We start from the raw sequence: 15,501 nt of genomic DNA, 5'->3' as shown, positions 1-15,501 counted from the left end.
GCCTGATTGGATGATCATCAATTATTTTTACAATGGGTTGGGAGCACAGTCCAGACCCATGCTCGATGCAGCATCAGGCGGAGCATTATGGGCAAATAGCTATGAGGAATCTTATGATCTAATTGAACTGATGGCTGCTAATGAATATCAGTATCCGACCCAGAGATCTCCACAGGGCAAGGTAGCAGGAGTTCTTGAAGTGGATACAGCTACGACTATCACTACTCAACTAAAGGCGTTGTCTATGAAGATCGATTCTCTGGCTAACTATGGTGTTAAGCTGATAATTAGTGTTTGTGAGCTGTGTGCAGGTCCGCATGTGACGAAGTAATGTGCTATATCTAGTGACTCAGCTCAGTCTGTGAGCAACTTTCAGAGATCGCATCAACCAGTTCCAGACACTTATCATCCTGACAACTGAAATCATCCTAACTTCAGCTCGAGCAACAATCAGAATGCGATGCAACAACCGTTCCAGCAGTTTGGAAATAAGCTATTCAACCCTCCTGGTTTTCAGCAACAAATTACACCAAAACAACAAACTCATGGTGCATGTCTATCTTCGAATGAAAAATCTGAATTGGAGGAGTTGCGGCTTATGTGCAAAAACCAGGCTCTTATATGCCAAAGCCAGGATGTTTCTATCAAGACTCTGGAGAACCAAATAGGGCAAATTGCTAATGCCTTATTGAATCGACCACCAGGAATGCTTCCTAGTGATACATAAACAAATCCAGGAAAGAGGGAAGTTGAAGAACAGGTGAACGCCATCACCTTGAGGTCTGGAAAGGTCGCAAGCCCTCAAATTCAGCAAGACAAAGAGCCTGAAAAATCTCAAGTTTCAGAAAATGCAGTTGTGGCTGAAGAAGAAGTGCAGAAGGAAGCAAAGGTGGAACCAAGGAAGTCTACTGTGGAACACACTCCTCCTGAAGGTAATACAGGGGAGAAACAGATCTATCCTCCACCTCCTTTTCCTAAGAGGCTGCAGAAGAAAAAGCTGGATAAGCAGTTTGAGAAGTTTTTGGAGGTGTTCAAGAAACTTCATATCAACATACCTTTCGCTGAAGCTCTTGAATAGATGCCTATCTATGCGATGTTTATGAAAGGTATTCTCTCTCAGAAAGTGAAGCTCGATGACTTAGAGACTGTTGCTCTAACTGAGGAATGCAGTGCTATGCTGCAACAGAAGTTGCCTCCGAAGCTTAAAGATCCTGGAAGCTTCACTATTCCTTGCACCATCGGAAACTTGTCATTCGACAAGTGTTTATGTGATTTAGGAGCTAACATCAATCTGATGCCCTTATCTATCTTCAAGAAGCTTGGTCTGCCTGATCCGAAACCAACATACATGCCATTGCAACTAGCTGACTGTTCCATCGCTTATCCACAAGGTATATTGGAGGATGTCTTGGTCAAGGTGGATAAACTCATCTTCTCTACTGACTTTATAATTCTTGATTTCGAGGAAGATAAGAAGATTCCAATTATCTTGGGAAGACCATTCTTGGCTACAGGCCGAACTATGATCGATGTACAAAAAGGAGAGCTTTCGATGAAGGTTTATGATCAAAATGTCACTTTTAATGTGTTCAAGGAAATAAAGTTACCCACAGCTAAAGAAGAGTGCTTTAAAGTAGAGTGGGTCAACTCTGTAGTAAATTTAGAGCCTGAGCAATTGCCAAAGTCAGATACCTTAGAGAGATCCTTAATAGGGGAATCAGTTATTGAAGATAAAGAAGGAGCAAAGCAATTACAGAATTTGAATGCACTTCCGTGGATGAGGAAGTTGAATATTCCATTCGATTCTCTTGGGTTAGCAGAGCTGAAAATTTCTCAGGAGCGTTTTGAACCATTTATTCAAGAAGCTCCCACACTTGAGCTCAATTGAATGCCAGATCACTTGAGTTATTCATTCTTAGGTGCACTCCATGATAAGGGGTTGAGATATATTTTTGATGATGTAGAGAGTGGCTGGACGGATATTCCCGTGCCTACAGAGGGTTCTTCTCATGTGCAACAGGTAGTTGATAGGACTAGTGTTGGTGATGCACAGTATAGAAGATTGACTAGATATATGGAGGCCATGCATGTCATCCACCGATATTTTGATGAAGATTTGACACACGCTTTTGGTAATGTTGTTCGAGACACTGGTGGCGAGGTCGATTGGCCACCTAATCCTCCACTCGACGAGGGTGATTCTCCCGCTAATTAGGTATGCCTGAAATCCTTATTATTACCTTCGATGAGGATACTGAAAATTTTAAGTTTGGGGGTGATAATGTAAGGATTAGTAGTGTGTGTGTCTATATAGATTTATATAGATTCATATTGCATGTTTAGTTGTAGTTCATTCATATTTTTGTATGATTGTTCATTTTGGACATATTTGTTTGTATTTTTTATGTGAGTCCATGTAGTTGCATTTTTATGCATATGCCATGATCCCTTTGTGTTGCTTTACCGATTAATATGTGATATTGATGTGAGTGTAGTGATAGCGTTAGAGTGATGTTGAGTCTTTTTAGGTTGACATGCATGTTAGAAACACTTGTAATTTCACTAAGTCTTAGAGTATGCTTAAGGACTAGATCATTGTCATGGTTTGATAGTTTTTGAGGTTAATTTATTTCTTATACTTAGAATGCATGATAGGCTCTTAATAATAAAAGACATGAAAAGATAAAAATTGGAGTAAAAAATTGGAATACATTGCTAGTTGTGGCTAGGCGTCAAATGGCTAGTAGCCGGCTCGTATTGTATACGAGTAGTCTAGGGTTGAGCAAGTCTAGGGTTGAGCAAGATGGAGCGAAACGCACTTGCTCAGAAATTGAAAAAATAATATGTGTGAAAAAGAAAAAAAAAGAAAAAATATGGTTTAATGCACAATTGATCACGAGTGGGCTCTTTGGTATTCGAGTTATTAAGTTCTTAGGGGACTTTGTGCCTAGTAACCTAAGGCTTTTATAGTCTAGGATCCGATAACCTAACGCTTGCTAAATGGGTACCATTGCATAAGTCTTTTGTGGGCCTCACTCATTGCATGATCAAATAAGCATTTGTTTTATGTGTTGAATAAAAGCATGAATCTGTAATAAACTCCAATAATCTTGTAGTGTTATAAGTCATTTTGTGTCTATGATGCTTGAGGACAAGCATCGATTCAAGTTTGGGGGTGTGATAAGTGGCATTTTATACCACTTAGAGTGTCTCATAACAACTTGAATTGATGTCTTGGACTCAAGTATTTTGTGTTTTTGCCGTGTTTTCTAGTATTTTTGCATTTCAGGGTATAACTTGCTTAGATAGGTGGTTTTCATCAAATAAATTTTAAGGAAGTATTTGGAATCAGTCTAGGGGTGATGAGCAAAGAAATCAGCACAAACAGGAGCAAAATGAAAAATTTTCCAGTAAGGTAACACGCGACCGCGCGCTAGGAGCAGGCGACAGCGTGCCAGAACGCTATCGCGTGGAGGGAGCAAGCGGCCGCGTGCGTGCGGAATTTCAGATTCTGGTTTTATTTTTTTCGATTTTGTTTGGGCTTCTGTTGGTACGGTGACTCCTGGACTCTTATATAAAACTTATGGGAAGACGTTTTCTAAAAGAAGAGCGTAGGCAAGAAGATTGAGAAGACCGTTTTAGCACGCATCAACGAAGAAGAGGAAGCATTAGTTTATCTTGTGATTCTTTTAATTCGTTGTAACAGTGGATGCTATTTTTCTTTATACTTTGAACCTTAATACTCTTGTGATGTACTTCATTATTTATTAAGTATTTTTCAGCCTTAGATCGTTGTGTTATTATCATGCTTTCATATGAACCCATGGTGACGATGAGTTCTATTATGGGTTAATCGTTATCATGGGGTTCTAACGGATTTACTTATGGATTTCTATAGTTAATTTGTTCCGATACCTTAGTGTGTGGTGATTGATTGATATCCTGGTATTGGTTGTGCTTATTCGTCTTATGTGCGTAGCTAACATATAAGATAGTGTGTTAATCTCTATTGAAGCGACAATGAATATATAGGTTTAGAACTTGCCATGCTAGCATAGGTTCATGTATTTGTTATGTATGATTCATAGGTAATTTTAACCATCTTACTTGCCCTATGTAATCACGATAGATAACTTCCGCATTAAACCGTTATATTTTCAATTCTTATAGACATATAAGGACTAAGCATAATTGGTGTCTATTCAACTTCTATCTCTTTTGTGGATGCTTGGTAGTAGGGTATTCGTACAACAAAAGTTGGCGTTTACTAGTTTCGTGTTATCTGATTAGTGTCATCACCATCACATGCTAAGGTTAAGAACAATGACTTGGAATGAAGTAGTAATGAATTTAGAATCCCATGTTTGTCATATATAGTAATTCAATCTCAATTCTCTTAGTTAATGTTATTTAGTATAATCTCTTAGTTTAATAAAAACCCAATTTGTTATTTGTCTTAGCATTGAGCGATAACCATACATTGTTGCATAGGTGCATAAATTGAACTTAACCTAAACCAGTCTCTGTGGGAACGAATCTGATTTATATCTTATACTACTTGTGAATGCGTATACTTGCGTGAATATTAGCGCATGTTTTCGCCCTAACAAGTTCTAAGTGTACGGAGTATAATGAAGAAATTACCTGAAATTAAGAATATAAGAACAAAATACCAAAATAAATAGTTCGAGGCACGTGAACACCACGCTATCCTTAAAACAGATAAGCCCCTTCCGAGTGTGTGCTTGAAGGTGATGCGGCTTCCGTCTCCCAGGATACAACGAACAAAGGTAGTCTTCAGCACTACAAGACCCGCCTTCTACGAGCCGGACAAATACTACTTTCTATCTCACTGAAACAAGAACCTTAAACTCTAAGAGGAATGCAAGAAAAATAATGCTTGTATGTATTTTTTATGTGTGTCAAACCAATGAGGCAAGGCCTCTTTTTATAAGGGAAATGAACTTGTAACTTACAAAAGTATTCAATTTTGTAACATCAAAATTAATGATCAAATTAAAATCATGACATTAATATAAGAGTTACAAAAATTCAAAACTCATAAGTTACAAATCAAATAAAATAAATGCAAATAAATTTTTATTCAAATATTTTCCAACAATCCCCCACATGAATAAAAATTGACTTTGCAAAATGACTCTTTTGACATGGAGATACAAAGTCACGACAGAAACCAGTGTAGGATAGGTAGGTGTTACCCCTTGAACCTTCCCTTGTAAAAATATATTTACATTTCTAGAGTTACAGTAGTCGCGTTGACCTTGAACTTCCCTTCTATATTGTGAAATGATGATACATCCCCCACTGGAGTCTTTCCTATATTTGTTCAGTTCTCACTGTTAAGCCAATTTTGGTCTTGAGCTTTAGCCTGGTTCCGTGAGTTTTTCCCAGAATTAGCCCCCACAATTCCTTCTTGAAGCGACCCCACTCCTCCCACATAAGTGATCTCTAAAATAATACAGAAGTATTATGGTTTGATATATCGACAAATAAGGATAATTAAAAGCGTAGCTTAGCCTTTTCCATATTTTATCATTGTTTTCATCATAGGAATGGATCCAGGAATAAAACCCCCACAGTGATCTCACTAAGTCTTTACAGTTAGGTTGTCCCTTTGAACCAAGATCTTGGGATCTCCAGTCAACGAGGTTGGGTTTCCTTTGTATCAACTTTTGTTATGGGCTTTAGTCCCATTCCTTTCAATGATTTCTCAACTAACTCTCTATTTAACCCTTTGGTTAGCGGATCCGCAGTGTTATCCTTTGACTTGATGTAGTCAATAGTGATAACTCCAGTTGAGAGTAGTTGTCTAACGGGATTTGTGTTGCCGGCGAATATGCCTCGACATTCCGTTATATAGTACACGCTCGGCTATACCAATTGCTGCAATGCTATCACAATGTATACCAAGGGGTGGCACTGTCATTTCCCATCTTGGAATATCCTCTAAAAGTTGGCGTAACCATTCAGCTTGTTCACTTGCTTTATCCAAAGCAACAAACTCAGCTTCCATCGTAGATTTGGTCATAACCGTTTGTTTTGAAGATTTCCATGAGATCGCTCCACCTGCTAGTGTAAAAATATAGCCGCTTGTGGACTTTGATCCTTTAACACCATTTATCTAGTTTGAATCACTATACCCTTCTAGTACAGCAGGATATCTCGTGTAATGCAATCCATAATCACTCGTATACCTTAAGTACCTAAGCACTTTAGTTATCGCTTTCCAGTGATCCATAACCGGATTACTCGTGTATCGGCTTAGCTTACTAACATTAAAGGCAATGGCTGGACGTGTACAATTCAATAAGTACATCAAACTTCCTATTACTTTAGCATATTCTCCTTGAGAAACACCCTCACCTTTATTTTTCGAAAGATGTAAAGTCGTATCAAAAGGAGTTCTTGATATACTAGAATCATCCTCGCTAAATTTCTCAAGAATCTTATCAACGTAATGTGACTGATTTAGAAAAAGTCCACTTGACATTCTAAGGATCTTTATCCCTTGAATAACATCAGCTAAGCCCATATCTTTCATGTGGAATCTTGAATGTAATATGTCTTTGGTAGATTTTACCATTTTGTCATTACTACCAACGATGAACATATCATCAACATAAAGACACGGGATCACATATTCCTCTATTGTATCTTTGACATAAACACATTTGTCACATTCATTGATTTTAAACCCATTAGACAATATAACACTGTCAAATTTTCGATGCCAATCTCGAGGTGCTTGTTTTAAGCCATATATTGACTTAACCAATTTACAAACTTTGTGTTCCAATCCCGGAACCATAAAACCCTCAGTATGCTTAATGTAGATTTCTTCATGTAAATCTCCATTCAGAAAGGACGTTTTTACATCCATTTGATGCACTTCAAGATTTCACAATGCTGCAATAGCAATTATCACCCGTATGGATGCCATTCTCGTCACCGGAGAATAAGTGTTAAAATAATCAATGCCTTTCTTCTGGCGAAAACCTTGAATAACAAGTCGTGCTTTGTATTTATCAATGGATCCATTAACCTTCATTTTCCTAATGAATATCCATTTAAATCCTAGTGGTTTATGTCCCGGAGGAAGATCCACCAGTTCCCGGGTATGATTCTACATAATAGAATCAACTTCGCTCTTGATAGCCTCTTTCCAAAAAGGACCATCAGGACGATGAACAGCTTCTGAATAAGACCGTGGTTCATTTTCGATCAAGTAAGTTAAAAAATCCGGCCCGAAGGATTTTTCAACCCGAGCTCTTTTGCTCCGACGAGGTTCATCCTCTATTTCAAGTTCATCCATATTTTCTTCTGCTTCAGCATCACTATATTCATTTTCAAAATTAATTTCACGTGTTCCTTTCAATGAACTTGAACTTGAACTTGCTTTGAACTTATGAGGAAATAAATGTTCAAAAAATGAAGCATTCCTTAATTCCATTATAGTATTCTTGTGTATGTCAGGGATTTTTGACTCGTGCACAAGAAACCTATATGCCGAACTATTAGGCACATATCCAGTAAAAATACAATCCACCATTTTTGGACTGATTTTCACTTTCTTTGGTTCTGGGACAAGAACCTTTGCAAGGCACCCCCACACTCGTAAGAATTTATAGGAAGGTTTCTTGCGTTTCCATAATTCATAAGGAGTTAGCTCTTGATTTTTTCGGGGTATACTATTTAAAAGATAATTTGCTGACATGACAGCATCTCCCCACATGTACTTAGATAACCCTGAACTTAGCAACATCGAATTGCACATTTCTTTCAAGGTTCTATTTTTACCCTCAGCAATCCCATTTGATTGAGGCGAATACGGTGTAGTGACTTCATGAATAATTCCGTGTTTTGCACAAAATTCACCAAAAGGTGATACATATTCACCACCTCGGTCACTTCTTATTATTTTAATTTTTATCATTAAGTTGAGTTTCAACTTCATTTTTATAGAGCTCAAACTTCTCTATAGATTCATCTTTACTTTTAAGCAAATAGACATAACAAAACCTTGTACTATCATCCACAAAAGTAATGAAGTACTTATAACCTTCCCTTGTTTGATTTGATTTTAAATCACACACATCACTGTGAATCAAATCCAAGGGTTTTGTTTGCCTTTCAATTATTTGAAATGATGATCTTGTTAATTTTGCCTCAACACAAATTTCATATTTGTGTTTTGAACTAATTTGGAATGTTGGTATATGGTTCAAGTTAAATAATCTACGCATTGTTTCATAATTAACATGACCTAGTCTACCACGCCATAAATTGGAAGACTTAAGCAAGTAAGCAGAAGAATTATTGTTCTTATTAATATTCTTCACAGTCATTACATTCAGCTTAAATAGCCCTTCGGTTACATAACCTTTTCCCACAAACATTCCCTTTTTGGATAAAATAACTTTATCAGATTCAAACACAATACGAAATCCATGCTTATTCAACAGTGAACCAGAAACCAAATTCTTTCGGATCTCTGGAACATATAGGACATCATTCAGAGTCAGCTCCTTTCCAGATGTCATCTTCAACACAACCTTGCCTTTCCCAAGGATTTCAGATGTTGCAGAGTTTCCCATAAAAAGCTTCTCTCCTGTCTCAGTTGGCGAGAAGGTGTGGAACAACTCCCAGCTAGAGCAAATATGTCTAGTAGCATCAGTGTCAGTCCACCATTCTTTCGGGTTAGAGCCGATCAGATTCACTTCCGAAACCACAGCAGAAAGACTGATATCAGATATGTCTTGAGCCACATCATCCACCATGTGAGCCTCGTGCTTCTTCCGCTTTGGTAGTCTGCACTCAGTTGACTTGTGACCCATCTTGTCACAGTTGAAACACTTTCCTTAAAAAATTTTCTTAGAAATCCCAGCTTTAGGTCCCAAGTTGGGCTTCTTGTCTGGTTTCCCCTTTTTGAACTTGGAGTTCTTCTTGACCTCCATAACATTAGCATTTGAAGAGCCAAAAAACCTATTCTTATTGTCCTCCTCGATACAGAGTCTTAGGACAAAATTTTCCACAGACATCTCCTTACGCTTATGCTTCAAATAATTCTTAAAGTCCATCCAAGCGGGGGCAATTTCTCAATAATAACGACACTTGGAAGGCTTCATTCATGGGCATACCCTCAGCTTCCATGTCATGCATGACCATCTGAAGGTCCTGAACTTGATTAACCACTTTCTTGGAATCTGCCATCGTAAACTCAAGGAGTCGGGCCACTATAAACTTCTTAGTACCCGCATCCTCGGTTCTATACTTTCTGTCGAGTGAGTCCCATAGAGCTTTGGACGTTTTCAGCACACTATACACCTTGTATAGCGAGTCACTCAAAAAGTTCATTATGTAATTTCTACATAAGAAATCCGAGTGGTTCCAAGCTTGGACTGCACTCACTAGCTGAACATCAGACTCATCTTCTTTCATCTTAGGTGCATCATCAGTTAAGAACCTCGCAAGGTTTAACGTGGTCAAGTAGAACAACATCTTTTTTTGCCACGTCTTGAAATCCAGCCCACTGAATTTCACTGGTTTTTCCGCATGAGCGGTTACCGGTACAGCCGTATTTGGCACCACAAGGGTCGCCGCATTAGGTACTGCCTCAGCAGTCTTATCACCAGACAAGCTAGCTTCGTCAACTGCAGTCATTTCTGAAATTAAGAATATATTTTTCCTAATCAATTTAATTGCTCATACCGATAAGTATAAATAAATTGTATGAAACAAATATGTCTAATACTAACATATATTTAAATTTTCAGCAGTCAGCCATGCAAGTAATTACTATTTTTAATTCGCATATACTTGAGCACTATCGGTATAATAAATTTGCTTACATAAATTACTATCGAGACGACAAGTATTAATGAAAAATATAAGTCATCAAGTCTACCAGACCATGTTCATTTCCTTGATATAAAAAACCAAATCAAAACTACTGCAAATATAAATTTGTAAAAACATACGAGAATGTCCTTCACACATGAACACAAGATTGGGATGAGAATAATTTTAACAAAATAAAATTATGAAAAAATATATTCTATCACGTGCAAGTGCAAGCCTTATATGAGCATAATGGAGAGCTAATATACAAAGTTGGGCATTTGGTACAAGAAAGTAAATATAAATTGTAGTACAATTCTAAAACAGGCTGATTATATAACTTTAATGCACATAGTTGTAACAACAAAATAATCCATTCACTACCTTAATAACAACGAGAGCCTCAAACTTAAATATATCATTAAAATATAAATATAACTGATGGAGTAAAAAAAACACAATTATTATACATTTAATCACACAAACAAACTCTCTTGGTAATTTTTTTTAATATAAATGTTGGTAAAACAAGCAATTATTTTCATGTGATATGGGTCATAAAAAAACCAGGAAGATACTTATCCTTGTAAGACTACACTAGAAAAAAAGAAGAAGACAAACCTACTAAAATACCATGTTACACACAGGACAAATTGAGTTAAACAAAATTTGTAAATCATGTCACTAGTACACAAATAACTAATAAACAAATTATAAAGGATGGTTTTTTTTATATGATTAAAACTAGATTACCCGTAACTTAACAAGCCACACATTGGTGGACACATAATATATTTATTACATGGCATACACTTAGAGAGATCACATGGCATACAGTAAAATAACAAGAGCATGTCTAATCAAGCAACAAAACATGACAAACTTTGATCCACTAACAAAGTAGAGTAGCATTAAAACTATCCAAATCCTTGAAATAATATAAACAGTTGCAAATTCAAGAGAACCCACTATACTCACACGTAAATTCACATGTTATCTGTTTTAAGCTTGTACGGAGTATAATGAAGAAATTACCTGAAATTAAGAATATAAGAAAAAAATACCAAAATAAATAGTTCTAGGCACGTGAACACCACGCTATCCTTAAAACAGATAAGCCCCTTCTGAGTGTGTGCTTGAAGGTGATGCGGCTTCAGTCTCCCGGGATACAATGAACAAAGGTAGTCTTCAGCACTACAAGACCCGCCTTCTACGAGCCAAACAAATACTACTTTCTATCTCACATAAACAAGAACCTTAAACTCTAAGAGGAATTCAAGAAAAATGATGCTTGTATGTATTTTTTGTGTGTGTCAAACCAAGACCTCTTTTTATAGGGGAAATGTACTTGTAACTTACAAAAGTACTCAATTTTGTAACATCAAAATTAATGATCAAATTAAAATCATGACATTAATATAAGAGTTACAAAAATTCATAATACATAAGTTACGAATCAAATAACATAAATGCAAATAATTTTTTATTCAAATATTTTCCAACACTAAGTAACTTCACAAATACTAATACTTCACAATTAGTTAGTAGTTAAAATCTTAACTAAATATCATTAGCTTATATAAGTCAAAAATTAGAACACAACAAACCATGCTACAATCATGATTTTGATTTCAGTGAATTCTTGAGATGTAGCATAACTAAGTCCCTAGAACCAAAATCTCATGATTAACCTATAACAAATAAGTTACAATCGATATACTAGATATCAATTGTTAACATTTAGTTATATATAATCATGCTGCTTATTTATTTTAAGTTAGTTTGAATTATGGAGCAAATAAAATTATTGAATTGCTTCAATTTCCATAATCCAAACTGCTTAAAATAAATAATAAATAAATACTAAATATCTATGAGTTTTACTAACACTTAAATATATTTATAATTATCCTTGAATAATTACCAATAGAATATATAAATTATACATATGAAAATTATTTTCTAGATAATTAATAATTTTTATAAATATTTCCTAAGTATATAAAATATTGAAAGTTTTATACATATGACTTAGAAAATACTTCAACTTTCAGTATTAGTGATTTTAGAAATAAGCATTAATTACTTAGAATAAAAAATTCTAAATAATATCACTAATACTAAAAGTGTCACAATTATTTATAAATGATACAAATAACTATGTTGAACATATTTTAATATAATTTAAATTATGAGACTGATATGACATAGAATTATCTACAATCATAATTTAAACCAATTAATTTAATATTCAAATTTAATGCTATAAGAGTTAATTACCACAAATTTATATGACATTGTAATCAAGATAATCAAGATATTAGCACTAAGTACGAGGTAATGGATCACTGATAAATTCATAAGTCCTATAAATATTAAAGATTTAACACTTGTGAACTTATTTAAAGAATTCCTTGCAGACGGGATTTCCAACTAATATGACGGGATTTCCAACTAATATGCAATAAGTAATATCCCAAGTGCACAAATAAGTCTAGAAAAATTAATTTTACCAAGTGATTTAGTACACGTTTCTGCAAGTAATTCTTTGACTAAAGACATGCTCTCAAAAGAAATGATACATGGTGTCAATGTACATTATCATAGATTGTTCCACATAGTTGTTGGACTTGAAGTTATTTCTTGTCATAACAAGAATTAAATCTTCTTCCACGAAGTTGACATTTTCCTGAGATGCTTCTCCTGTCATTTAAGTTGACACCTTCCAAAGATGCTTCTCCTGTGTTTCTTACAACCTGCATAATCTATATCTATATAGTCAAACATGTTAAGTACAATATCTTTAGGGTACTATAATTCAAGAGTTGGTAGTCCCTTAAGATATCTAAAAATCTTGTTAATAGCTACAAGATTGGATTCTCTAGGATCCACTTGAAACCTTGCACATTGGCATTTTGAGAACATTACATGTTGTCTATTTGTATTTGAGTAAAAGAGTAAGTTTATTATACCTCTATAGCTTGTCATTATACCTGGGTTGTATTGATCAAGCTTTAATGGTTTCCTCATTCTTTTGGTTTACTTGTGCTCCTAAAAAAATTGTTCTTTTGGCTTTCTTGAGCTCCTAAAAGAGTTTTTATAATGGATTGCTTGAAGTGATTCCAAAAAGAATTGTAACTTTTCTAACACGCTCCTCCATACCTATTCTGCAATTACTTAGCAAATAACTTGCACAAGATTTTATTTGTAGACCAACATATAATATTGAGCATGTTTGACAACATCTCATTTTTGCATAAATGGGCCAAAAGCCCATTATTAGTTTACTCGGACTGTTTGGAAACTTGAATGAAATGATCATATCTTAACATATATGATAAAATTTAAAAAGTTAGGACAGTGTTACATTCTCATTTTCCTTTTCATCTCAGGTTTCAAACTATCCATCTCTTTTGCTTTTAACTGAGTATTTTTTTTCTTTTAACACGAGTTAAAAGATAGGATGGCTAACACTTAAAGATAAATTAATATACATATATATTAGACTCGTAATTAATTATTAAGTTTGTATATGTCATGCATTAATGATAAATTTATTTTCACTAATTTGTATCTTTAATTTCCTCTAATTCTTTTATAATGATTGTTTATTTATAGGTGTGTGTTAAATCTCATGTCTGTATACATTTTCCTTCCTCTATTATGTTCCTCAGTATGTGCAAGTTATATTTAATAATTTTAATTTCTTCTGACAAATTCTTGATTAAAATTTTAATTTTTTTTGCTAATAATTCATTTTTTTAGTTACAATACATGCACGCCCCGATTTCGAACTCGTGACCTCTCTTAAGGAATTCGAGAGCTCGAACCACTGTATCAACACAATCACTCGTTAACGATATATTTTAGTTACTAATAATTATTTGATTTTTTTTGTTGTATTTTTTTAACTTTGCCTTTTTTATTTTTAGTAATTTGTATTTCAATATTTATTTTAAATTTTATCTTTTTGAATTTTTTATTCACGTATTCAATTATTATATAAAAATATTAAATTTTTTTAAAATAATTATAACTTATAAGTTATGATTTACCAAATATTTGAACTAACTTATACGTAAAATTATCCAAACACCTAAATTTGATTGTGAGACTCTTTCTTTGATCATATTTCTTGAGTATCAATTATCAGGAATGCATATAAATCAATTAATCTGTTATGTCCTGCACTCACAAATGGATTAACAGTTCTTGGTACCCCACTTATCTGTTTGGGTCCAGATGGATTAGAGATTTTACTTTTAACAGTGATAACAACAGCTTCAACCTTAACATGCATATTCTTATCTTTGACTGACCATTTCTCCATTTTGATACCCTTGACAAATTTGTTTATAGGCTTGAAAAAATGGTTCCAACATCACATAAGGAGGACTGGCAGACTTTTCCCTATTGTAGTTCTTAAACATACTTTTTCTACTATAGATGCAAGTACTAAGAGATGCATTCACGACATTGAAATTAGCAAGCATTGAATTAAGAATACATGGCATTCACTTAGAAACATTACGCATAAGAATTAAGTAAAACAAGCATGATATGGAACAAAAAGAATTAACAAATAAATCACTAATTTTATCTAGTCCAATCATGTTGTTGTATATCATCTTACTGTCTTTATCCAACTTATAAACGTTATAGCTTAACAAATAATTTATATAAATTGAGCAAATATTGTTATGCTAGAAATACAAAAAATAGTCTAAAACAAAGGTCTTATATGCCAGAAACATAACTCCTAAAATTAAAAAATATGCATTAGAAAAGCTTTTATCTCACTAATGCAATAAATCATGTTAAACAAATATTCATACAAGTATTTAAGATCATCTAAAGCATCATGCATAAGTTAACATCATTCATAGTTACCAGAAAAATATTCTAGAGAACTAGTTCAGTATTTTCTATGTGTGAGGCTATCATGCATGTGCATGTGTTATACATTTAAACACTAAGATCTTAATCATGCATTGAATATTGAAAATAAAATATTATAGTGGTTCAAGAAATTGAAACCTGAGATATGTGAGGTGAATCATCTTCAGATATTGCAATAAAAGCAAGATATTCATGATCTTCCTTCTCATCATCTGATCCATCCCAACTCTTTTCTTAAGCACTATAAGTTTTTCCTGGCTGCTTCATTAAGAAAACATTCCATCTTTGTCTCAACTCGTCAACTGAGTCCCCATTCATCCTTGTTTGCCAAACTTCTTGTTTTGTTATAGCAAACCCCTGATAGTTACTTGACACATATTTCTTGTCATAACTGTAGCTATCAAATCTTGTTTATATCACCATCTCGATCTTGTAACCATCTCTTGAACTGAATTCTGAAGAGTCTCTGCTTCAGAATAGATAGGCTTGATCCTTGGATATAGCTTATGTATTTCTTGTGAATCTGATCCAACTAAACTTCCCTGACATATGAAACACTGCTATATCGTCCAGTCCCTCAAGTTTTCTTAAAGTGTACAAGTCACTTTCATCTATCTAAGCTTCCTTTAATTCAACAATCAGTAACTCTTCTATTCTATTCAGAGGTTCCAACTTCAATGCCTGTAACTGAGATATTTGCATGTCCATGCTATTCTCTCTGACCTCCTCGATTCCTTTTTTTAT

At 34.5% G+C, this 15,501-nt stretch overlaps 1 protein-coding gene across 1 annotated transcript; it reads right to left on the bottom strand.

Annotated features, from left to right (window-relative positions):
- Positions 1–9,087: 9,087 nt before the first annotated feature.
- Positions 9,088–9,681, bottom strand: LOC141686398 (uncharacterized). The gene has a single exon (XM_074491436.1). It carries the CDS (start codon positions 9,679–9,681, stop codon positions 9,088–9,090), a length of 594 nt encoding a protein of 197 aa, XP_074347537.1.
- Between the last annotated feature and the right edge of the window lie 5,820 nt (positions 9,682–15,501).

Source organism: Apium graveolens, chromosome 9 (assembly GCF_009905375.1).
Source record: "Apium graveolens cultivar Ventura chromosome 9, ASM990537v1, whole genome shotgun sequence".
NCBI lineage: Eukaryota > Viridiplantae > Streptophyta > Magnoliopsida > Apiales > Apiaceae > Apium > Apium graveolens.
This window is presented reverse-complemented; position numbering and strand designations above follow the sequence as displayed.

What these genes read in the sequence shown, in the direction of transcription:
- LOC141686398 (XM_074491436.1), bottom strand. Translation starts at nt 9,681, where the DNA reads ATGACTGCAGTTGACGAAGCTAGCTTGTCTGGTGATAAGACTGCTGAG.